Here is a 25,563-nt window from a genome sequence, read left to right as displayed (position 1 = left end):
TTCTCTTTGGCGAGGCGCGTGATGATGTTAGGCAGTATTGACGATGTTGCTACTCGCCACTGCTTTTCCAGGTTTGCTCCTAGATTTATTGAATTTCGAGTTCCGCTTGCGGTTGCTTTGGCATGGCCTGACCAAATGATATTGCGGTGCCTTATACGGCCCGCGGGCCGGACGTTCCCCACCCCTGACCTAAACGAGAACTAAACTCCGTTGAATTTGTTTTGCCAGGTAAGAAGGCCTCGCTGAGCTATGTCGCTGATTTTTATTCAGAAGCGACCTGGAAGCTCAACGAAGCGGCTTAATCATCATCGCGTCGAAATGTTTGTCAGCCAAATAACTCCAAAACACACAAGTGTGGAGGGGAGTAACCGGAGGAGCCGGAGACAGATTCACGCCACCACAGGGAGAGAGAGGGAGGGAGAGAGGTAGAGGGGAGAGAGAGGGAGGGAGAGAGGTAGAGGGGGAGAGAGAGGGAGAGAGGTAGAGGGTGAGAGAGAGTAGTAGTAGGTGGTGGTGGGCGGCATACCGACAGTGCTGGGTGCAGGCCGGCCAGGAACGGCTGCTCACAGAGACGAAGAGGAGGAGAGGGGGAGAGGGGGACATGGGGGGGGGGTAACGCTGTGGGTTACAGTGCGACTCTTGGGTATCTCTTGTTGCCTTCATAGCATGACCATCGTTAGCACGGCATGACTGACACTGTCATGATCAAGTTACGACCCATCAGAATTATCATCATTACGAATCATCATCATCATTGTAATGAAAGAGCAATAGACAGACCGGAATGACTGACAGACAGACATTATGAACAGACATGACTAATAGAGACCTGATGGACAGACAGACGGACAGACTGATGGACTGATGGACAGACTGTCCCATGGAGAGACGCACAGACAGACCCAGCAGACCGACTGATGAACAAACCAACCAATGGACAGGCAAAGCGTACAGACACATGGACACACACGGACTGACACACCAACAAGATGGACAGACAGACAAAAACAAACACGCAAACAGATGGACGGACAATCAGACAAGACCGTCGGACGGCCAGACGACGGACGGGTGGACGGAGCGGCCACGCCGTGCCGAGGCGGCGCGGCGTGGCCGCAGGGGAGGGCCGCAGGGGAGGGCCGCAGGGGAGGGCCGCAGGGGAGGGCCGCAAGGGAGGGCTGCAGGGGAGGGTGGCAGGGGAGGGCCGCGTACCTCTGCCAATCTTCACAAAGCGACAGAAACGCGTGGCTAGGCGATGGGGAATAACCGGTCCGGCACTCACGCGGTGCGCCTCTCTGTCTGACCTGAGCCTGGTCGACTACACGAGGCTGCCAGGTTATCACTAGAGTATCTTAGACGCGTGGCGGAGCTTCGAGTGGAGCCAAACGCGCGCGCCCTATGACCTCGCGCAGTTCCTGAATGAGCCCTTGTTCTGCAACGGCCTCTTCCAGGAGATCAGAGGAGAGAGGACCCTGGCTCTACGCCTCACATCAGCAGGGCTGTGGACAGTCTTCCACCTCGTGCAGGCCCACCAGCCCAAGTGGAAGACCGCAGCTGAGATCGCCAGCACCGCGGGACTCTGCTTCTCTCGCTGGGGAGAAGCTGCTGCGGGACGTCGCTCCGCGCCATGAAGGAGCTGCGCCTGAAGATAGAGGCGCCGGAGGACGGTGGCGGCCCCCCCCCCCTCCTCCTTCTTCCCGGAGTTGCACTTCTCCTGCGCGTAGCCCCCCGGCCACAGCGACTCCGGCAAGCTACTGAAGCTCCGAGGCTGCAGGAACATGTCCCTGAAGAGCGCCCCAAACAAAGCGCTCTACACGTGCTGTGTCAAGGCGCTGGGGGGCCGGAAAAGCCCTCTACCAGCGTGGACGGCACCCTCGTGTTCACCTTCTGAAGCGCTCGCTCGTCGCCGTGGCCTGCGCGGTGACCACCACCACGTGACTTTTCTTTTGAGTTGTGCGCGGCGCATTTAGCGCCACAGCGCGTGGATTTACAGTATTTGTTATTTGTGTCGCTGGTGACTTTGTGTATTTCGTACCGGAATCGCCTCCAGTTGCGTTTGCTGCTGGCAGCAATAAAAGTTGTTTAAAAGTCTATGTCGCTTTCTCTCTTTCTCTATCGCTCTCTCGGTCTCTCACTGTCTCTCACTGTCTCTCGCTCTCTTCCCCCAAGTAACATCTCCACCGTGCCGGCGGGCTGCTGAGCTCCCAGCGTCTCCCCCCCGTTCCCCAAGTTTACATGTTTGCTCGCGTCTACGAATGCCTCAAACGCAAGAAGAGTCACACGTGGCGGGGTGGGTGGCGGTGTGGGTGGTAACGGGTGGCCGGACGAAGACGCAGGGCTGAGCGTAATTGCCAAAGACCGCGGTGCGTGCGTGTGGACGGAGACCGGACAATGCGACTCGTTGCACCTCCGATTAGCACGGTTCAACAAGCACGGTGCGAAAGAAGTTCAAATATACACAGATTGGATAAGAGAGAGAGGAGACGACTCAGAGAGAGAGCGGGGGAACGACTCAGATTTAGGGGGCATGACTCAGAGAAAAAGGGACAGAGAGGATGATGAGTGTGTATGTTGCGCATACAGAAGATTGAGTGAAAGTTCAATTCATTTTTACAAATTCCATTGGCTGCACGGCCTTCTGGGAGAGCGTGATTTCAGCAGCAGTGGTTACAAAGCAAGCAAAACTCTGCACCCGTTTCGACGTTCAGCGTCTCATCAGCAGATGCAGGCATGACATCAACCAATGCTGGCGAATGTTTGCCCAGACCTTTATCGGCAAGTGCCGCCCTCCACAGAGGTAAATAGAAGTGAGAAGCACCGGCACAACGTCGCGGCCCTGTGACACCGGGGACCAACCGACAGCGGCCGTCACACCAAACGAAGGATGAACTGTGTGACCCCCCCCCTCCCCCGGCAAAGGAATGTGGAGTTTCCGCGCACGGCCGCGGGGGGCGGGCGGCGGGGGTAGGGTTAGAGAGGGCGAGGTAACGTGCCTGAGCGTCGACGGTGAGACGGGGGAGGGAGGTGGCGCGGGCCTGGGCCTCCAGCGAAGCGCGGGGGTCGCCGGCGCAGGAGAGGGCGCTCAGCTCGTACGTCTGTGGGGGAGCGCCGTTAACATCGCAAACCGGCGTCGGCACCGTCATCGTCGTCATCGTCGTCCTTGTCCTCGTCATCGTCGTCATCCTTGTCCTTGTCCTCGTCGTCATCGTCCTTGTCTCTATCGTTGTCATCATCATAGTAATCGTCGTCGTCCTCGTCGTCGTCATCGTCGTCATCGTCGTTGTCATCGTCGTTGTCATCGTCGTCATCGTGATCATTGTGGTTCGTTGTCCTTCCACCCGATAAGCACGGTTGGCTATGTGCGGTGCGGAAGAATTACAACATACATACATAGACTCACACACAGAGACCCATAGACTCACACAGAGAGACCCGCATAGACTCACACACAGAGACCCATAGACTCACACAGAGAGACCCGCATAGACTCACACAGAGATCCATAGACTCACACACAGACACCCATAGACTCACACAGAGCGACCCGCATAGACTCACACAGAGATCCATAGACTCACACACAGACACCCATAGACTCACACAGAGAGACCCGCATAGACTCACACACAAGAGACCCATAGACTCACAGAGACCCATAGACTCACACAAAGAGACCCATAGACTCACACAGAGAGACCCATAGACTTACACAGAGAGACCTGCATAGACTCACACACAGAGACCCATAGACTCACACAGAGAGACCCACATAGACTCACACACAGAGACCCATAGACTCACACAGAGAGCCCCGCATAGACTCACGCAGAGATCCAAAGACTCACACACAGAGACACATAGACTCACACAGAGATCCATAGACTCACACACAGAGACACATAGACTCACACAGAGAGACCCAACGACTCACACAGAGAGACGCATAGACTCACACACAGAGACCCATAGACTCACACATAGAGACCCGCATAGACTTACACAGAGATCCATAGACTCACACACAGAGACCCATAGACTTACACAGAGAGACCTGCATAGACTCACACAGAGATCCATAGACTCACACACAGAGACACATAGACTCACACAGAGAGACACATAGACTCACACAGAGATCCATAGACTCACACACAGAGACCCATAGACTCACACAGAGAGACCCGCATAGACTCGCACACAGAGACACATAGACTCACACACAGAGACCCATAGACTCACACAGAGAGATCCATAGACTCACACAGAGAGACCCGCATAGACTCACACACAGAGACACACAGACTCACATAGAGAGAACCGCATAGACTCACACAGAGAGACCCACATAGACTCACACACAGAAACCCATAGACTCACACAGAGAGATCCCCGCATAGACTCACACAGAGATCCATAGACTCACACACAGAGACACATAGACTCACACAGAGAGACCCATATAGACTCACACATAGATCCATAGACTCACACACAGAGACACATAGACTCACACAGAGAGACCCACATAGACTCACACAGAGATCCATAGACTCACACACAGAGACACATAGACTCACACAGAGAGACCCGCATAGACACACACACACAGACCCATAGACAGACACACACACAGAGACACATAGACTCACACACAGAGACACATAGACTCACATAGAGAGACCCGCATAGCCACACACACAGACCCATAGACACACACACAGAGACACATAGACTCTCACACAGAGACCCACGGACTCACACATAGGCCTGTAGACTGACACACAGAGACCCACGGACTCACACGTACACCCAAAAACTCACACAGAGATCCAGACTCACATGGAGACCCAAAGACTTACTCTCACCTGCACGGCGCCGTATCCGGTGAAGGGGGGCTCGATGCGCCGGCTCTGCCGCGTCCTCTGAACCATCTCCTGGGCTCGCTGGGTCACCCACGACACCGACGTGGTGAGCTCACCCCTGCCACAGCGCGCCACAGAGAGAAAGGTCCCCCCCATAGCCTCAACGGACTCTCTGGGGGCAAGTGCCGTTAGCAGCAACCTACACGCTGGATGTACCATGAGGACCCACCGTTGTGTCTGTCTACCGGGCGAGGTGCTGGCCACCCACCCCCTCGTGCGCCGTGCTGGCCTTCATTAGGCGCTGCTACTCGCTAACACGACTTGCCCCGACAGTCTGCTAAGACTACACGGGGGATCTTTGACTGTGTGTTTGACTGGTGCATCATCACAGCCAACCCACGGCCTATAGGTCTGTCCCCTGACCTCCTGCCAGCGCCGAGCCATCCACACTTCGCGTGGCCTCAAGCGCTGCGGCGACGTCACCGACACTTAATGGCGAATGGTGGTTGTTGTTATTGTGTGTACGTGGTGGTGCGTCTGCCAGTCATCTCAGTCAACCCATAACGCTTGTGGTCCGGCCCGTGACTTCCCGATACCAAGGTTCTTTGCAAACCCACGGGTTTTTATCAGAGATTTGTTCACGAGGCAATTCAGATTTACAAACACAGACACAATTTCAACCGAGAAGATGGTTTCAAATTAAGCAACCATTGGAAAGATGTTCTAAATCGAACCAAACTAATTTTCAATGGTACAGTATCTTTTTTCAAGTAGTGGTACCCCAAACTTTCGCAGCTCTTAACTTTTCACACCATCAATATGTAAACTCCCCCTCCCCCCCTCGCCGACCTGCACATGTTCACCCCCTCTACACCGTTCATCATGCTAAGTCCGCCAATTAAATGCTAATTTTTATGCTAATTCCTTTGTCAAGGCACCTTGTTTCCTCTCACACAGCTTAAAGGTTGCGGTCTGAGCTTGGCTGTGTTCACTCCAGCGCTGTCCTCGAGACAGTCTGGTCCCTTCACCTGATGAAGGCCGCTTGTGTTGTGGCCGAAACGTCGTGATTTTTTTTTACCTACGTGACTTTACCTAATAGAACCAAAGAATATGATTCCCGCTAGTAGTGAGCCTTTGACACTTCATGTGGCCTAAAGCGCCGTGGTGACGTCACCGCCACTTAGTGGCGAATGGCGGTTGTTGTTATTGTGTGTACGTGGCGGTGAGTCTGCCAGTCATCTCAGTCAACCCATGGCACCTGCTGGGTCTGTCCCGTGACCGCCTCTGTCAGTGAGCCTTCGACACTTCACCTGGCCTGGTACAGGCGCTGTGGTGATGTCACCGCCACTTAGCGACGAATGGCGGTGGCTGTTTTTGCTGTTGTGTGTGTCTGAGTGCGCGTTGCTCTCTCTGTGTGTGTGTGCGCGTCAGCTCACGGCTGCGTCTCTCCGTCGAGCAGTGGATGCTGGCCCGCCTGCATGTCCGGCCGGGCGTCCAGGCGGGGCGACCCCAACATCCTCTGGAAGAGCGACGGCTTGCGGCTCTGAACACGGGACACAAAGAGGGCAAAGACAAAAAATGTCGCCCGCCCCCACCCCCCCTCACCACCACCAACAACAAAGATCCCCCGTATAGCTTATAACAGACTGTTGGGGCAAGTGCTGTTCCTGAGCGCCTATAAAGGCCGGCATGGTACATGAGGGGGTGGGTGGCCAACACCACGCCCGGCCGCCTTTGTCTTCCTAGTGGCCATATTTTATGTACCACACCAGGTACTCATTTGAGGCCGAGTCTACCTAGGAGAATCCCAGGACCGGTTCAGATAATCGTCACCGGTGTTGGCAGCCGTAGGCGGGAATCGAACTCGGGCCGCCGGGTTCGTCAGCGCTGCGCGCTAATCGCTGCGCCACCACTCCGGCATGGCCAATCGCAAATTTCACGAGGTCAAATCCATATTTGTGGGGTTCACTCGGCAATGTCAACTTGTAACGAGCCACCACCGACACCCAGTAGTCACCCAGTATTAACTCAGTATCTACTCAGTAGTCACCCAGTATTCACCCAGCATTCACCTAGTATTCCCGCAGTATTCACTCAGGGAATGCTGTGTCCGACTGCAGCGACTCGGGGAGTGCCGTTTCTGACTGCTGACACTCTCCGAAGCTATGCACCATCTGGGCACAGCTGCCTCCGGTGAGCTGTGCCCGGCAAAGTTTTCACCCCGACTCGTCTGGGAGGTGGGGGGGGGTTCTCCGGTTCTCAGGAAAATATGCGAGGAGCGTCCACAGAGACCGACCGACGGACGGACGCCCGCGTGGACAAACCTACGTAATACGTCCCAGACGCAGCAACGAACAGCTGATGAACCCCTGAAGAACACCCCGGCCGCTTTAGCGCGGCTCCAGAAAGTAAAGACATGCCCCAAACGTGTAACCCGGTGTTGTCGATGAAGTTACACAGATCTACGTACGCACGTTGAACTTCTTTCGCACCGTACGTAGCCAGTCGCGCTAATCGGAGGTGCGGGGGGGAGAAGGACAACAAACTAAACATAAAAAGCAGTTCTAAAGAAATTAGTTTGTCAATCTAGACGATGATTTAAAAGTGGCATCGTTCCCAGTGGCTTCCTAATATGGGAAGGGCGTTGCGGATTGCCGCAGAAGCGCTTCTGAAAGCGTGCGATGTGGTGACTAAAGATGTAGTCACACACAGACATGCGACCACAGACTACCACACACACTACCACACACACACACACCCATACACCAATAAAACACGAAAGCAAAGATCCCCCATATAGCCTTGACAGACTGTTGGGGAAAGTGATGAAGGTGGATGGAGGAGGTGAATGCAGGAGCTGGATGGAGGAGGTGGATGGAGGAGGTGGATGGAGGAGGTGGATGGAGGTGGTGGATGGAGATGGAGGAGGTGGATGGAGGAGGTGGATGGAGGAGGTGGATGGAGATGGAGGAGGTGGATGGAGGTGGTGGATAGAGGTGGTGGATGGAGATGGAGGAGGTGGATGGAGGAGGTGGATGGAGGAGGTGGGAGAGGAGGTGGAGGGGTGCGCCTCAGGATGCCTGACGCTCTCTTAGGTTAAATACCAAACGCTGAACCCTCACATTTTTGGGCTTCAATTCCCCCTCCCCCCACTCCCTCTCTGCTCTCCTCGACGTTTTTTTCTGGCAGCTCCGCCGGCTGCGAGAAGAGAATTAGCGACGTACGGTGCGATAGACGTTGAACATACATACATACACTACATACTACGCTATACACTACCCACTACACTATATACGACAATACACTACAAGACTAAATTGAAGCAATTATATGCTTGGGTCTTTCGGTAAAGTCACGTAGATAGGTTCAGAGAAAATAATAAAAAATAACAGAAAACTACGACGTTTCGATGGCAACGCAAGCGGTCATCTTCAGGAAAAAGGGGGGGGGGGGGGGTTCGCTTCCAAGGGAAATTGTTGATAAGGGTTGGAAATGGGCGTAGCCCAAATGTCAGCAGCCAATGATAATGTGAGTGGTGGGCAGCCAACCCGACGGTGGTTCGTTTTCCACCAATCAAAGGGTTGCCGGGTGAGAATGAGCATGTTGCAGAGAGATGAGCATGTTAATGGGAGATGAGCATGTTAATGGGAGATGAGCATGTTAATGGGAGATGAGCATGTTAATGGGAGATCGCAGAGCCGCAACCAAGGTAAGTGAAGTGACTGTGTTAGTTGTGCTTTACGCCCATTTCAACCTTGCGTTTCACAGTCACTTCGTGCACCGACACCATTTTCAAACCCTTATACACAGTTTGCCTTGGAAGCTAACCCTCCTCTTCCTGAAAATGACCGCTTGCGTTGCGATCGAAACGTCGAAGTTTTTTTGTTATTTGTGATTATTTTCTTTGAACCTATCTACGTGACTTTACCGAAAGACCTAAAAATATGAATTCCTGCAGTCACGAAAGCTTTAAGTCAAGATTGATGCAATTATTTATATATAATTGTTATATTCTTAGCTCTTTCGGTAAAGTCACGTTGAAGGGAAACAACAAAATAATAAAATATATATAAAACAATAAAAAATCTCACGACGTTTCGACCATAACACAAACGGTCATCATGGTCGTGAGAATTTTTATTGTTTTATATATATTTTATTGTTTCCCTTCAACGTGACTTTACCGAAAGAGCTAAGAATATGAATTACTGCAGTCACGAAAGCTTTAAATCAAAATTTAGAATTGTTATGTTTAGGTTGTTATTCTTCCCCCGCACCTCCTATTAGAGCGCTTGGCTACTTACAGTGCAAAAGAAGTTTAACAGTACCCATAGACTCAACACTACCCATAGACTCAACACTACCCATAGACTCAACACTACCCATAGACTCAACACTACCCATAGACTCAACACTACCCATAGACTCAACACTACCCATAGACTCAACACTGCCCATAGACTCAACACTGCCCATAGACTCAACACTGCCCATAGACTCAACACTGCCCATAGACTCAGCACTGCCCATAGACTCAGCACTGCCCATAGACTCAGCACTGCCCATAGACTCAACACTGCCCATAGACTCAACACTGCCCATAGACTCAACACTGCCCATAGACTCAACACTGCCCATAGACTCAACACTGCCCATAGACTCAGCACTGCCCATAGACTCAGCACTGCCCATAGACTCAACACTGCCCATAGACTCAACACTGCCCATAGACTCAACACTGCCCATAGACTCAACACTGCCTATAGACTCAGCACTGCCCATAGACTCAGCACTGCCCATAGACTCAACACTGCCCATTGACTCAACACTGCCCATAGACTTAACACTGCCCATAGACTCAACACTGCCCATAGACTCAACACTGCCCATAGAATCGACACTACACCTACGATTAGCACGGTTGGCTACGTACGGTGGGAAAGAAGTTCAACTCGGTACATCCCGGCCGTGTAGGCCTTGACTTTACCAACCACAGTGCGAATAACAAAATACTTTTCTCGAAAGCAATTTGGTAAACAAAACCAAGAAGAGACATAAATTAAAATTTAAATATTATAGGGACAAGAAACACATTCACATCGGCCAGATATTCAATTTCGGCTTCCTCGACAAACGCAATAAAAATAATAAATCCCTGCTGGTTAGCATCAAACGCTGGGGGATCCCTGCACGTGGTGGATGGTCTGGTGTGGGGGGTCACGTGGGGTGGGGGGACGGGGGGGGGGACACGGAGGGGGGACACGGGGGGGGGCACAGGGAGGTGGAGGGGGGATCACGGGGGGGGGGCACGTTGGGGGAGGGGGCACACGTGGTGAGAGGGGGTGGGGGTCAGTTGTTGAGGTTCAGGTATTTCGCGCTGTTCAACTCTGGACAGCTTTTCCCGACATATATTTTGTGCGAGTTAAAGTTGTATTCACAATTCCTCTCCGACTCCCATCTGGAGTCGGATTTCCTAGCAGCTACACGGCCAGAATGAGTAAAAAAAATAACTCGCTCTGCGTGTGTGTGGACCGCCGTCGTTAGGACGACATCGCGACGCCAACGTTAGGAGATGACGCCAACGTTAGGGGACAAGATGACGTTAGGGTTCAATGTTGAGTTTTTTGCCACCAAGCCTGAGAGCCCCATGAACTGCTTACTGCGGTCTTGTCTTCACTCATTCTCACAAGCCGGGAGGGGGGGGGGAGGAGCACTTTCGCCGTGTGACGTGGGCCGCCGCACCATTTGAAACTCTTCAGGGGTTTGACAGCAGCACGATGATGATGATGATTACGATGATGCGGGGAGTTTCTCACTCTTTGTGTATTGTCATGGGGGCAGGGCGCACGTCAGGGGCCGCACTAAAGGCCGCCAGTCGCCCACAGTTGCCTAGCGATGATGCAAGGGTGGAAAAAACCCGATTTTTTTGCAAATTTGATCGGGTTATTGGTTTTATTTAAAAAAAAATCCCATTTTGTCGAAAAAAAACTCATGGTTTTTCATCCGGCAAGTCAAGTTGTCGTCGATTGGCGCCAGAGTCATCGGATTCATTGTCCTCTTCGATCATCTCAACCGCGCCGTCGAAGAAGGCGGGAATGTTGCTCTTGATGAAGGCAAGCTTCTCCACCGACTTCACGCCCAGGCTGTTTCTCAGCTTGAAGTGAACGAAGGCCGTGGTGGATAAGTTCCTCTCGAATGCGGCACTGGACGTGGCAATGCTGAACAGCTTGATGGCGATCTTTTGCAGCTCAGGCCACTCACTGCCATCGGACAGCCAATACTCCATCAGCATCTTGCGACCTTTCACCATCATCTTGTAGCGGAACGTGTTGTTTGTCTTCTCTTTTGTGGCTGAGATGAAGAACGCCGTATACTGCACGAATAGTTGCTCTTTTCTGTCGTCGTCGATGGGCGGCTCGTTATCGACGGGCGTGCTGATCAGCGTGTCCTCCAGACTGCTGCGGGATTGCGGCGGCAGGCCTTCTCCGAGAACGTGTGGGTCGAGCAGATATGACAAGCCGTGCGCCACGCCGTACAAGAACTGGAAGCGGTACAGGGCGAGATGGACCAGGTATTCGTACTCCTCCTTCGTGATGATCCGGCCTTGGAGGACCTTCTTGAATTCCTTGGGTAGAGCGTGGAAGTCGAGCAACACCTCGTAGCCAGGAACCTTGTCGGACTGGTACTTTACAATCAGTTTGTCAATAGAAAAAAAAACGATGTTGCCAGCCTTGTGATTAGGAGCGCGGCGCGACTGAAACCAACTCTAAACGAAAACTATTTCGTATTGTACCAGGTGTACTGTACCAGGTGTACTGTACCAGGTGTATTGTACCAGGTGTATTGTACCAGGTGTATTGTACCAGGTGTATTGTACCAGGTGAATTGTACCAGGTGTATTGTACCAGGTGTATTGTACCAGGTGTATTGTACCAGGTGTATTGTACCAGGTGTATTGTACCAGGTGTATTGTACCAGGTGTATTGTACCAGGTGTATTGTACCAGGTGTATTGTACCAGGTGTATTGTACCAGGTGTATTGTACCAGGTGTATTGTACCAGGTGTAGGCCCACTGAGCGGTGTAGGGGCCCACTGAGCTGTGTAACTCTTTTTCCTAAGTGTCCTGGCAATAACAAATGATAGCTCAACTAAGTGGTGGATTTATCATCATCCTCGTGTGTGAAATGTATAGCAGCAGCCAAATTGCTCTAAACGCATGACGTCGATTCTAAATGTGGAGGGGAAAAACTGGAGGGCCCGGAGAAAAATCTACGCGAACACGGGGAGAGAGAAAGACGCAAACTCCAAATATACAGCAGGTGTCAAAGTCGGGATCGAACCCACGACCTCCTGTATACCAGGCCACCTCGCCAGGATTTGAACCCAGGGCTTCTCAGGAGAGATGGCTGGCTTTAAAAGTGACGTGACCCCTGCGCGACGATTTAACATTCAAACAAAACCAAATCACGCGGAATCAAATACAAAAATAATGAAAATAACACATTTTTAAAAATAAAATAAAAACATCGCCAAACAGTTTATTGCGCGAGCAGCGGAGCAGGCAAAACGCGACTTTGTATTTCCTCAAATCCTTTCAAAGTCAACTTTCTCCGCTGGGGCAAAAAATGTATTATTATATATTTTTTAAATCCTTGAGGATTAGCGGCAGAGCTCATGCATCTGTGCCCCCACCCCAACACACACTCCGAGATATTTGCGGACTTCATCAAATACCGATTAACATTCCACATTAATCCGGAGCGAAAAAGCTTGTTTCGGTTTCCGTTCTACTTTCGTTTCTCTCTGGTGGTGGTGGTGACGGTGGCGGTGGTGGAGGTGCTGGTGGTGGTGGCAGTGGTGATGGTGCTGATGGTGGTGGTAACGGTGATGGTGGTGGAGGTCGTGCCAATCCAGTTTCCTCCCAAGTGTAAACATTCATTGAATGAAAGCATCTTAATATATAGAGGACCGCAGATCTTAGGCAATTGTTGGCCCCCACTCACTGCCTGGCTGGTGCTTTTGCCACTCATCTGTGATTCCTCCTCGCGCCTCCAACCCGTTTCCTCTCTTCGAGAGCGACCGGATACTGTGCGGCGTGTGACAAGTTGAACTTAGTATCATTGTTATTTATAAACAATCATCAACGGAGCGGGCCTGAAAAACCCAAATATTGGGTCACAGAGCTTGGGAAATTGTTGGTAAGTGCCGGTTCTGGCTGCCTTCCTCCTTGTCCATAGGCTTCCCACGCTTCTACTGCAGCGTTTTAATCCACAATTTGCACGAATGACGTGGAATGAAAGTTAATGACCGTCATCGTGACGCCAAAACTAGCCGGGCTGCGGCCACATCCCCACCATCACAGCCATCGTCGCTGCCTGCTTCTGCACGTGGTTGATTCTCTGCCTTAAAATCAATAGTAAGGTTCAACCTTTGTCGGCCTGGTCCCCTTCCTCTTTAGGAAACTATCTTCTGCTTTAGACCCCAAACCTTCCTGATTAGGCGCCACCACTTCCTAATAAAGGCCCCCAAATCTATCTCTTCAGGTTCCACGCCTTGCCTTTTTAGGTTCCGCCTCGTCTCCTCTAGGCTCCATCTTTTTATATGTAGGCCCCCCCTCACACCTCCATCCCCCCACCCCCTCACCCTGAACATTGGGGTTGGGCCAGTGGTGGTGGGAGGTTGAGGAAGGGTGAGGCGAGGGGGGGTCAGTGGTGGGAGTGGAGGAGAGGCTTCACGACTACGACCAGAATCCCTCTCTGAAGATTCATTTTCTTTACGAATGACGTCACAGTTATGCGGTCACAATTGCGGCGTCACAATGGCGACATCACAACGGTGACATCATAATGGTGACGTCACAATGGAGATGTCACAATGGCGACGTCACAGTCGCGACGTCACAACGGCGACGTCACAACGGCCACTTCACTTTGGCGACATCAGTCAGGACATCACAATGGCGACGTCACAGTCGTGACGTCACAACGGCGACGTCACAGTCACCACGTCACAACGACGACATCACAACGGCCACTTCACTGTGGCGACATCACAGTCACGACATCACAATGGCGACATCACAACGGCGATGTCACAAACAGAACGTGGCCAATTCGCCACTAGTACAGCACACCGGTGTGTTGGAGAGCCAAGCCACAACATTTACAATCTGAGAACGACGTTTCGCCAGTAAATACAACTAGCTTCATCAGGCAACAGCCAGATTTGGTCGCGAAAGCCTACGTGTTAAATAATCAGCATTTATGCATCAACCTTACAGGCTGATCAAGACGTCAAATAATCATTTTATGACGACCTCGGAACTCTTCTCCGGAGGGTAGTCCACAAAGAGAAGCTTCTTGTGATGGGAAACTTCAACGCAAGAGTCGGTCAGAACCATGACCTCTGGGAGGGAAGCCCTAGGAAAGAATGAAATTTGCAACTGCAACGACAGTGGTCGTACGCTACTGGAGCTCTGCGCAGAACACAACCTCTGCAAAACAAACACACTGTTCCAACAAAGCGCCAGACATAAGACCACGTGGAGACACCCATGCTCCAAGCATTGGCATCTCCTAGATTACACATCCTTGTACGCCAACAGAACACAAGGGACATACTACACACCAGAGTTGTGCCCAGCGCTCACTGCTATAAAGACCACAGATTGGTCAGAGCAAAAGTCACCCTCAGGATCAAAGCATCACCACCCAAGAGAAAGGTCTTCACCCCAAGAAGCTCCAAGTAGAAAAGCTCCCCCTGCTAAGGGCAGAATTCCAGAACAAGCTGAAGACCAGGCTCAGTGAACATCAAGAGCCAGGCATGGATGCAGACCCTGAAGAGCAATGGAAACATCTAAAGGGACGCCTCTGCAGGACACATCTGCGGAGGTGGCTGCTTCTCAACAAGGAACACACGAAGATTGGTCCAATGAGAATGATCTGGAAATCGAATCACTCCTCCAAGTTAAACGGACCCCCATCATTCCAGACTTCTTGCAAGTCCCAATGACCGAGCCACAAAAGCCGCATACGGCGCTGCGTGCAAAACCTTGCAAACAAATCTGAGAGTCCCCAAAACAACCGGTGGACAGACCTAGCCGAATGAACACAGCTGTATGCAGACAGGGGACACAAGCATTCTGTGAAGTCCTACGCTCAGTGTATGGACCCTCGCATCAGACACAGCCTTCCCTAAGACCATCAGATGGCACAACCCTTGTGACAGACAAGGAAGCTACCGTGCATCGCTGGTCAGAACACTTTAGGGGACTCTCAGATGTGCAAACAAATCTGAGAGTCCCCAAAAACAACCGGTGGACAGACCTAGCAGAATGAACACAGCTGTATGCAGACAGGGGACACGAGCATTCTGTGAAGTCCTACGCTCAGTGTATGGACCCTCGCATCAGACACAGCCTTCCCTAAGACCATCAGATGGCACAACCCTTGTGACAGACAAGGAAGCTACCGTGCATCGCTGGTCAGAACACTTTAGCAGTCTCTTCGCAGACAAGCGGACGGTCCAAGAAGCATCCATAGCCAAGATCCAACAGCACGAAGTGAGGACTGAACTAGACACACCACAACAGGTCAAAGATTGCATCTGCCATCGACAAACTCAAATCACACAAGGCGCCTGGTGTATCGATGGGATCCCAGCCAAAGTGTACAAGGAGGGAGGAGATGCACTTCTGACAGCCTCAAAGAACTTTTCTCATCTTGCTGGGAGAAGGGAGCAATACCCCAAGAACCCTGGGATGCAGCGATTGTCTCCCTATACAAAAACAAATGGGTGAAATCTGATTGCTCCAATTACCGTGGAATCACCCTTCTCTCTATCGCAGGCAACATTCTGGCCAGGTTCCTACTGGACAGATTAGTGTCCACCACTGCCGAAGAAGTCCTCCCTGAAAGCCAGTAGTGCGGCTTCAAGTCACAAAGGGGAACAGCAGCCATGTTTTTTTTTCCCTGAGGCAGTTACAAAAAAATTGCAGGGAACAGAACAGGGAACAGGCCTCTATGCCGCATTCAATGACCTCAACAAGGCTTTTGACACAGTGAGTCGTGATGGTCTCTGGAGAATACCGTCCAAACTGGGCTGCCCTCCCAAGTCCCGTACCATCGTGCGGGCAGAAAGGCCACGGGGTTAAACACAACGGAAGCCTCTCGGACAGCTTCCCTGTCAACAATGGGATCAAGCAAGGTGGCGTGCTGGCACCGACACTGTTCGCCATATTCTTCAGGCTGATGATGCTCCAGAAGGCAAAGGAGGGGCTGCCAGACGGCCTCTACCTCCGATTCCGGACAGATGGCAGTGTTTAAGATCTTCGGCGTCTCTTGCCAAGACAAAAAGATGACTGTGCATTACTTGCACACACGGAGAAGGCCCTACAGCTCATCGTGAACTGTTTCTCTGAGGCGGCCAATGCTTTTGGTCTGACCATCAGCCTCAAGAAAAGAGAGGTGTTATAACAGCCCCCACCTCGTGGAGTGTACACCGCACCATCAATCACCATCGACTACACCCATCTCAATGCAGTGGAACAGTTCACATGCCTGGGCAGCGTAAAATCCAACGACGCATCCATCACCAAGGACATTGACGACAGACTTTCCGAGGCAAACTGCTCCTTTGGCAGGCTCCACACACGCGTCTGACGGAGCCACTCACTTCGCCTCACCACAAGGACGCAGGTATACATGGCGGTTGTAGTCACCACCCTTCCATACGGCTCAGAATCCTGGGTCATGCGTTCAATCATGACCATCAGATGGCAGGACTGTGTCACAAACAACAGAGTCCTGGAGAGAGCTCAGACACCCAGCATTGAATCCGTCTTACTGTTTCATCAGCTCCGCTGGGCTGGCCACGTCTTACGCATGGAGGACAACAGGAAGCCCAAAGTGGTCCGCTACAGTGAGCTGCGTCATGGGAAGTGAGACAGCAGAGGACCTCGCAGACGCTTCAAGGCCCAGCCCAAACAGCAACTGACCACTGCGAGTTTCAACACCCGAAGCTGTGAGCTCAGGGCTGCGGATAAAAACACCACTGGGTGCTCCACAGCCAACAAAGCGGCTAAAATGGCAGACCAAACGAGGCACGAAGCTTCAACATACTCAGGCCCCGACTGGTCAGGAGTTCAAATGCACCACCTGCCACAAAATCTGCAAGTCAAGGATCGGCCTGTACAGCCACCAGCACGCCTGCCAACTACGACGGCCTCATAATCCTTCCCGACCTTGGCAAGCGAAGAACCATCGGACGACGACGTGAGTCGTCGGTGACCGAGCTGAGAGTATCAACCCACCGCTGTGGTCGGGGCTGAAACCCGGCCCTCTCAGCTGTGCTGGCTCCGCAGTGCCTGTAACCTCTCGAGCCAAACCCAGCGGGCAAAAAAAAAGTAAATAAATAAAAAGTAAAAGTGAAATGTTGACGTTTTGTTTAGACTTTGAGCGGATCGCCAGGCTTTACTTTGCGCAAAGATTGCGTCACGCTAATACGCTTTGAGCGAACGGGGTCAGGCGATTTATTTATTTATTATTTTAAAAAAAGAACCCCATCCAAAAAGAAAAACTCCTAACAAAAATCCTTCACAGCCAAAACAATTACCTCGGCGTCGCGGAATCGTATAAATTCGATCTGCGGACAACGCAGTTCCCAGGAAGGCTAATGAGACCAATTAAGTGCAGCAGGAAATTGCAGCAAACCCCACTGCTTTTCGTCTCTCTCTCTCTGATTCAGAAATCTGTCCCGAACCACAAAGGCCATGTGACCCACACAGTGCGAGTAATTTGATGTCCGAGACAAAGGCAAAGACAAAAATCCCCCCCCCGTATAGCCTGAAGAGACTGTTCGGGGAAAGTGTTGTTAGCGAGTAGCACCTCTGAAGGCACTGCACGGCACGAGGGGGTGAATGGCCAGCACCACCCCGGCCGCCTTTGTCTCCCTAGTTGGTGAGGCGACGTTTACACAGTAGGACCGGTTCAGATAATCGTCACTCGGTGTTGGTGGCCGTGAGCAAGTTCGCCGGGTGCGCTAACCGCTGCACCACCGCTCCCCACACCCCCAAGACACCCACGCACACACAAGCGTGTTAACAGAACAGAAAAAAAAAACATCGAGAAAGGGATTTTAGTTGCTGCTAATGTTCGTGAAAATTGTGCGGTTCACACGCACAACCCCTCCCCTTCCCAACCACTCTTCCCGCTGCGCTCCGCCCACCCCCCCACCCCCCCACCCCAAGACAACCCCATCAAAGTAACGACTCCACACTTTTGCAGTCTTCTCTTAGACAAGCGGAGGAGGTCACCCATCGCTCCGATCAGCACGGTTGGCTACGTACGGTGTGACAGAAGTTCAGCGTACGTACACGTACGTATTGTTAGCGAGTAGCAGCACCTCCGAAGGCACGGCACACGAGGGGTTCGGTGGGGCCAGCACCACGCCCGGCCGCCTTTGTTTCCCTAGACGATGCTGACACACCGCACCAGGTATTCATTTGAGGCCCAGGACCAGTCCAGATATAATCGTACGGCCGCGATGGAACTGCGATGGGTCGCTGCTGCGGTGTCACGGCCGGACGTGCCTGGCACGCGAGGACTCTGCCCGCTGCCGTCCCTCGCTGCCCATTCTGCAACTCTTCATCACATTCCCCTCCCTCTCTCTCCCGTCGCCGCTAGCCACAGTGGCGGTGTAACGACGGCAATCAGCGACGCCACGAATTGCCAATCCAGAGGCTCGCCAGCTCGATTCCGTCTCGAGGGCACCATGGAAATTGAAGCGGCGCTGCCAGTTTCTAAAATCCATCCCCTCCCAGCGGCGTCAGTGGGCTTCAACCACGGAGCTTCATTTTATCACTCGATATATTTTTCGGAACTCTTGCTGTGGTGTGGTCATCATCACCGTCACCTCTGTGGTCATCATGATCAAACTTATTTTATGATACCAGATGTAAGGGCCCACACTGAGCTGTGTAGCTTTTTATAAGAAGCGACCTGGCCATCGCAAATGATAGCAGCTCCACGAAGTGGCTTATCATCATCATCACGTGGAAATGTATAGCTGCAGCCAAATACTCCGATTGCGTGGTGATGTTGATTTAAAATGTGGAGGGTTAAAACCTGAGCAGCTGGAGAATAATGCACGGTACAATGGAGAGAACACGTAAACTCTAAATACACAGCACGCGCCAGGGTCGGGATTAAACCTGTGACCTCCTGCATACCAGGTGAGGTAGTTCACATCTCACCACCACGATGCCCTCGTCACTATGAATCCGCCCTAACCGCTGCTCCTGTCCTACCCAGTCAGTCGCCGGTTTGGCGAGTTGCATGCGGTGGGGTAAAGCGTGTGTATGCCCACTCTCTCGTGGCCTGCGTGGAAGAGTAGGCCAAACACACCCACAAGTGTAGTAGCGGAGCACCCACTGCCCCAAACCCCACCCTCCCCCCCCCCCCACTCGGCCCGCAGTAAATTGTCGGGGCTGCTTGTTATTACAGAAACCATTTCCTGGAGATCATTTCCAGGGCTCGTTCTAATGACCGCGTCGTCGTTCGCGAATCCGAGACGCTTGATGCTTTCTAATGGAAAATTTCCTCTCATTCGGGCAAAACTCCAGGAAATGATGAAGACAAAGGCGCAGCCCTGCAAGTCCTCGCCCAACGCTTCCGCTGGCTACATCTGTACGGAATCGAGTGTTGCACCCTCGCACTCGCGAATTTTCTCCCCGCACGCTCTCAGGCTTTCTTCCACGTGTAAATGCTCGTTAGTTGGGGCCGAGGACACCTTAACATTTACGTACCCACGTTGAACTTCTTTCTAGCCAGTACGTAGCTAACCACGCGAATTGGAGGTGCGGGGTTGGAAGGACAACAAACTAAACACAAAGAGACAGTTAGTTTGTCAATTGAGATGATGATTTGAAAGTGCACAGCTCCAAGTGGATTCCTAACATCGGAAGGGAAGAGCATTCCAGACGGCCGCAGAAGCGCATCCGAGAGCGCCGCGTGACGCGGCTGACCATCATCGTTCGATGGCTCGCCAACAACAAGAGCGGCAAGAGCTTGGCCGTGCTGCTCAGTCCTAGTCCCCTCCCCCGAGTCATCCTCTCTCTCTGAGTCGTCCCCTCTCTCTCTTGAATAGTCGTCCTCTCTCTCTCGGAGTCATCCTCTCTCTGAGTCGTCCTCTCTCTTTCTATGAGTCGTCCTCTCTCTGAGTCGTCCTTTCTCTCTCTCTACTACAGCGAGCAGTGGATGCTGCCCGGTGGCGTAACGAGTCGACTCCTCCATCCGTTCGCCATTCTCGCGCGGGGATTTCGCGTGTGAGTGTGCCAGCGTGCGAGCGAGCGCTTACCTGCTGCCCGTCTCCCTGCGCCAGCTGCGAGCGCCGGTTCTTGTTCTGCCTGTAGTAGTTGTAGATGAGCATGGCAGCGTACACCTTGCCAACCGTCATGTCCGTAGCTGCGGGGGCGGCACGGCGGGCACGGCGCAGAGGTTACGGCACGCGGGTTGCGCACGTGGACACTGTGCCGGGTGGGCGGGTGAGTATGTGAGTGGGTGAGCGAATGAGTGTGTGCTTGAGTGAGCGGGTAAGTAGGTGAGTGGGTGATTGAATGGGTCATTGGGTGGGTGATTGGATAAGTAGGTAAGTGGATGAGTCAGTGAGTTGGTGGGTGGGTGAGTAGATGAGCGGGTGAGTGAGTAGGTGAGCGGGTGAGTGAATGGGTCAGTGGGTAAGTAAGTAGGTGACTAGATGAATGGGCGAGTGGGTGAGTGTGTGGGTGGGTGAGTTGGTGAGTGAACGAGTGAGTTGGTGAGTTGGTGAACAAGTGGTAGGGTTGCCACCTTCTCCACCACACACCATTTACAAGCGCTTCTCTCAACCAGCACCAGCTCTACTATTGACACCGTGCAGTTCACTGCGGTAAAGTTCAACTTGGCAACACTGGCACCAGAGATATCTCGGCGTCGCCATAGGAATGTGGAATTTCCACCACTGGCCCGTGCAGGAGGCTGCGGATGGGATACGAGCGGCAATGCTCGCTCGAGAGAGCAAGAACTCACTGCGACTTGAAATAACAACCGTAGTAACAGCGCAGTTAATAGGGAAAGCAATAACACAGCGCTAACATGGATGCTCGCGATAGTGTTATTAAAACCGGCCACAATCAGATCGAAGGCAGGAAATTAAAACCAGGAGGGGGATTGGGGGGGGGATGAAGGGCGTTGAGGGTTAACGTGACGATGAGACTGGGGGCTCAGCGGTAACGGAAGGGCCCTGATGTTATCGCTGTGTTGACAGAGAGAGACAGAGACACAGAGAGAGACACAGAGAGAGACACAGAGATACAGAGAGACAGATGGAGAAAGAGATACAGAGAGAGACACAGAGAGACAGAGATACAGAGAGACAGATGGAGAAAGAGATACAGAGAGAGAGAGACAGAGACACAGAGAGAGACACAGAGAGAAAGACAGAGATACAGAGAGACAGATGGAGAAAGAGATACAGACACAGAGAGAGACAGAGAGAGAGAGAGACAGATGGAGAAAGAGATACAGACACAGAGAGAGACACAGAGAGAGACACAGAGAGATACAGAGAGACAGATGGAGAAAGAGATACAGACACAGAGAGAGACACAGAGAGAGACAAAGAGAGACAGACAGACAGAGAGAGACACAGAGAGAGACACAGAGAGAGACACAGAGAGAGACACAGAGAGAGACACAGAGAGAGACACAGAGAGAGAGACAGAGATACAGACACAGAGAGAGACACAGAGAGAGAGACACACAGAGAGACATAGAGAGACACAGAGAGAGACACAGAGAGAGACACAGGGAAAGAGACAGATACAGAGAGACAGATGGAGAAAGAGACAGAGAAAGAGACACAGAGAGAGACACAGAGAGAGACACAGAGAGAGAGACAGAGACACAGAGAGAGACACAGAGTGCGAGTGTTGCCCTCTAGCTGCATTCAAGCGCCGCTGCGCTGCGTTGCAGAAACACCAAACTGAGCGCGGCTCCCCTGCGCGTTGACGGCTGTTAGCGTGCCACGTGTGCCATTGGGGGGCGCGGTACCCTCGTCGGGAATCCAACCCAGGCTTCGATTCCCCCACTAGCGCATTGTCTTCTTCCTCTTCCTTCTTCTTCGTTGGGGGAGGGGGGCGCGTTGTCCGACGTTTCACGCAAGCTTGCCGGGAAGCCTGCTTCAGGACCGACACGCTCTGTTGACGGGTTGCTACACCGCCGCGCGTGATGATTATCCTGAACCGGCCCTGCGCCTTCCCCTAGGTCGACTCAGCCTCAAACGAGCACCTGGTATGGTGGCGTGTAAATACATCGCCAACTGGGGGAGACAAAGGCGTCCGGGCGTGGTGCTGGCCACCTCGTGCGTCGTATCCCCGGCCTCCGTAGGTGCTACTCGCTGACGGCACTTGCCCCCAGGGTCTGTGAAGACTATAGGTGGGGGGGGGGGGTCTTTGTCTTTGGTACATCGTGGCGGCCTGGAGAGGCCTTCATCCAGCAGTGGATCAACAAAGGGCCTGTAACCTTACCCTTGGCTACTTTGTATTCCACTGTCCGTGTACACTGCAGGGCAGCGCGAATGATGGACGTGGTGGGGCTTTTCCTTTTATCGTTAAAGCAGATCGGTGATCTTCATTTAAACCAGATGACAGCCAATTGAGAGCAGAAGTTTTGCACGTCGGACGAGAGACCGGCGGAAAAACAGAGACTCCTCGTAGACTGACGCAGAGACCCACAGACCAACAATGGAGACACAAACCCAAGCACAGAGACCTATAGACTTACATAGACACCCATATATTCACTGATTTATAGACCCACAGACCAACACAGAGACCCACAGACCAACAATGGAGACACAAACCCAAGCCCAGAGACCTATAGACTTACATAGACACCCATAGATTGACTGATTTATAGACCCACAGACCAACACAGAGACCCAACAACGAACAGAGACACAAACACTAGCATAGAGACCTATAGACTTACATAGACACCCATAGATTGACTGATTTATAGACCCACAGACCAACACAGAGACCCAACAACGAACAGAGACACAAACACTAGCATAGAGACCTATAGACTTACATAGACACCCATAGATTGACTGATTTATAGACCCACAGACCAACACAGAGACCCAACAACGAACAGAGACACAAACACTAGCATAGAGACCAATAGACTTACATAGACACCCATAGACTTACACAGGACCCCAAAGACTCACACACAGAGACCCAAAGACGAGCAGAGACACAAACAGAAGTGTAGAGATCCATAGACTAACGCAGAGACCCATACACTAACACAGACCCATAGACTAGCAAAGAGACACACACAGTAGTGTAGAGACCCATAGACTAACGCAGAGACCTATAGACTAACAGAGAACCATAGACTAGCAAAGAGACACAAACAGAAGTGTAGAGATCCATAGACGAACACAGAGACCCATAGACAAACATAGACCCATAGACTAGCAAAGAGACACAAACAGAAGTGTAGAGATCCATAGGCTAACACAGAGACCCATAGACAAACATAGACCCATAGACTAGCAAAGAGACACAAACAGAAGTGTAGAGATCCATAGACTAACACAGAGATCCATAGACTAACGCAGAGACCTATAAACTAACAAAGACCCATAGACTAGCAAAGAGACACACACAGTAGTGTAGAGATCCATAGACTAACAAAGAGACCTATAGACTAGCAAAGACCCATAGACTAGCAAAGAGACACACACAGTAGTGTAGAGATCCATAGACTAACACAGAGACCTATAAACTAACAAAGACCCATAGACTAGCAAAGAGACACACACAGTAGTGTAGAGATCCATAGACTAACACAGAGACCTATAGACTAGCAAAGACCCATAGACTAGCAAAGAGACACACACAGTAGTGTAGAGATCCATAGACTAACACAGAGACCTATAGACTAACAAAGACCCATAGACTAGCAAAGAGACACACACAGTAGTGTAGAGATCCATAGACTAACGCCAGAGACCCATAGACTAACGCAGAGACCCATAGACTAACACAGACCCATAGACTAGCAAAGAGACACACACAGTAGTGTAGAGATCCATAGACTAACACAGAGACCTATAGGCTAACACAGACCCATAGACTAGCATAGTCTGTACACCCATTCCTCTGCCCTTACGTGTTAATGTATGTCCCATGGGGAAGGCCCATTGCCCGAAACGTCACCTGTTATACATTTGCCATTTCAAGGCCGCACACACACACGGTGGAACTGACGAATGTTGCTCAGCTTGTCGTTGTTGCCTGTGCAACGCCGCCAACACAGCAGCAGCGGCGGCGGCGGCAGCGGCATCACAAAAAGTTCACACAGAAACGTGGGCCCCTTCCTGCTGCCGGGCGCAAGAGTTACCGCAGCATCGCCCTGCCACCCTGTGCCACAACGCAGCCACTGACGGCAGCCCTCTGCAGATTTCAGGATTGGTTTCTTCTTCATCTTCCTCTCCTCCCCCTCCTCTCCTCCTTTCGGCCGAGAGCCATGGGGAGAGCCGTGGGGAGAGCCGGTGAGCGGAATGTGGGAGGAGGTTCGCGAGCACCGTCGACCGCTCCCCGGGGGCTCGGTGCGGACGCCGGACACCGCGGAGAAATCGGCGTTGGAGCGACGCACGCGCAGGGTCGACTGCTACGGGTCGACTGCTACGGGTCGACTGCTACGGGGCGACTGCTACGGGGCGACTGCTACGGGTCGACTGCGTTTGGATGAGCCCAGTGGCAGCCCTCGAGTGTTCGTCTGTGCGGGGAGCGGAAGCGCTGCGAACCTGGCGTCCCGAGTTCGATTCCCGCTCATGGCCACCAGCACCACAGATCGCAGTAAATCCTCTCCTGACGACCACCCCTGTCAATGACTCATCGCTTAACGACGGGCCTCCATAGAGCCCAATGTGTAGTGTATAGTGTAGTGTAAAGTAGTGTCGTGTATAATAGTGTAGTGTATAGTAGTGGTGTATAGTAGTGTAGTGTATAATAGTGTAATGTATAGTAGTGTAGTGTACAGCAGTGCAGTGTAAAGTAGTGTAGTGATCTGAACGTGGCTCTTTCACTCCAGCGCTGTCCTACCAGACAGTCTCGTCCCTTCACCTGATGAAGGCCGCTTGTGTTGTGGCCGAAACGTCGTGAGAATATTATTGTGTTATTTTATTTTATCAATTTATTATTTTATTCTCATTCTACGTGACTTTACCGAAAGAACCAAAGAAGATAGTGTATAGTAGTGTAGTGTATAATAGTGTAGTGTATAGTAGTGTAGTGTATAATAGTGTAGTGTATAGTAGTGTCGTGTATAATAGTGTAGTGTATAGTAGTGTAGTGTATAATAGTGTAGTGTATAATAGTGTAGTCTATAATAGTGTAGTCTATAATAGTGTAGTGTATAATAGTGTAGTGTATAGTATAGTGTATAGTGTATAATAGTGTAGTGTATAGTAGTGTAGTGTATAATAGTGTAGTGTAAAGTAGCGTAGTGTATAGTAGCGTAGTGTATAGTAGTGTAGTGTATAGTAGTGTATAGTAGTGTAGTGTATAGTAGTGTAGTGTATAGTGGTGTATAGTAGTGTAGTGTATAGTAGTGTATAGTAGTGTAGTGTATAGTAGTGTAGTGTATA

At 51.7% G+C, this 25,563-nt stretch overlaps 1 protein-coding gene across 2 annotated transcripts in view; it reads right to left on the bottom strand.

The window, feature by feature from the left end:
* The window catches only part of LOC116955429 (voltage-dependent P/Q-type calcium channel subunit alpha-1A), a 164,574-nt gene that overhangs the window by 10,233 nt on the left and 128,778 nt on the right, over window positions 1-25,563 (bottom strand). For both annotated transcript variants that reach the window (XM_076052955.1, XM_076052956.1), the window contains 5 exons: window positions 20,218-20,324; window positions 6,299-6,405; window positions 4,866-4,980; window positions 2,994-3,095; window positions 527-559 (listed from right to left, as the gene is read on the bottom strand). In XM_076052955.1, coding sequence (XP_075909070.1) covers window positions 527-559; window positions 2,994-3,095; window positions 4,866-4,980; window positions 6,299-6,405; window positions 20,218-20,324 — 464 coding nt within the window. The remainder of the gene's footprint in view (window positions 1-526; window positions 560-2,993; window positions 3,096-4,865; window positions 4,981-6,298; window positions 6,406-20,217; window positions 20,325-25,563) is intronic.

The sequence above is a fragment of the Petromyzon marinus genome, chromosome 59 (genome assembly GCF_048934315.1).
Source record: "Petromyzon marinus isolate PM22_M1 ecotype Great Lakes invasive population chromosome 59, UKy_Petmar_22M1.pri1.0, whole genome shotgun sequence".
Lineage (NCBI taxonomy): Eukaryota > Metazoa > Chordata > Hyperoartia > Petromyzontiformes > Petromyzontidae > Petromyzon > Petromyzon marinus.
Note: the sequence above shows the minus strand (reverse complement) of the source record. Positions and strands in the feature narration are given on the sequence as shown.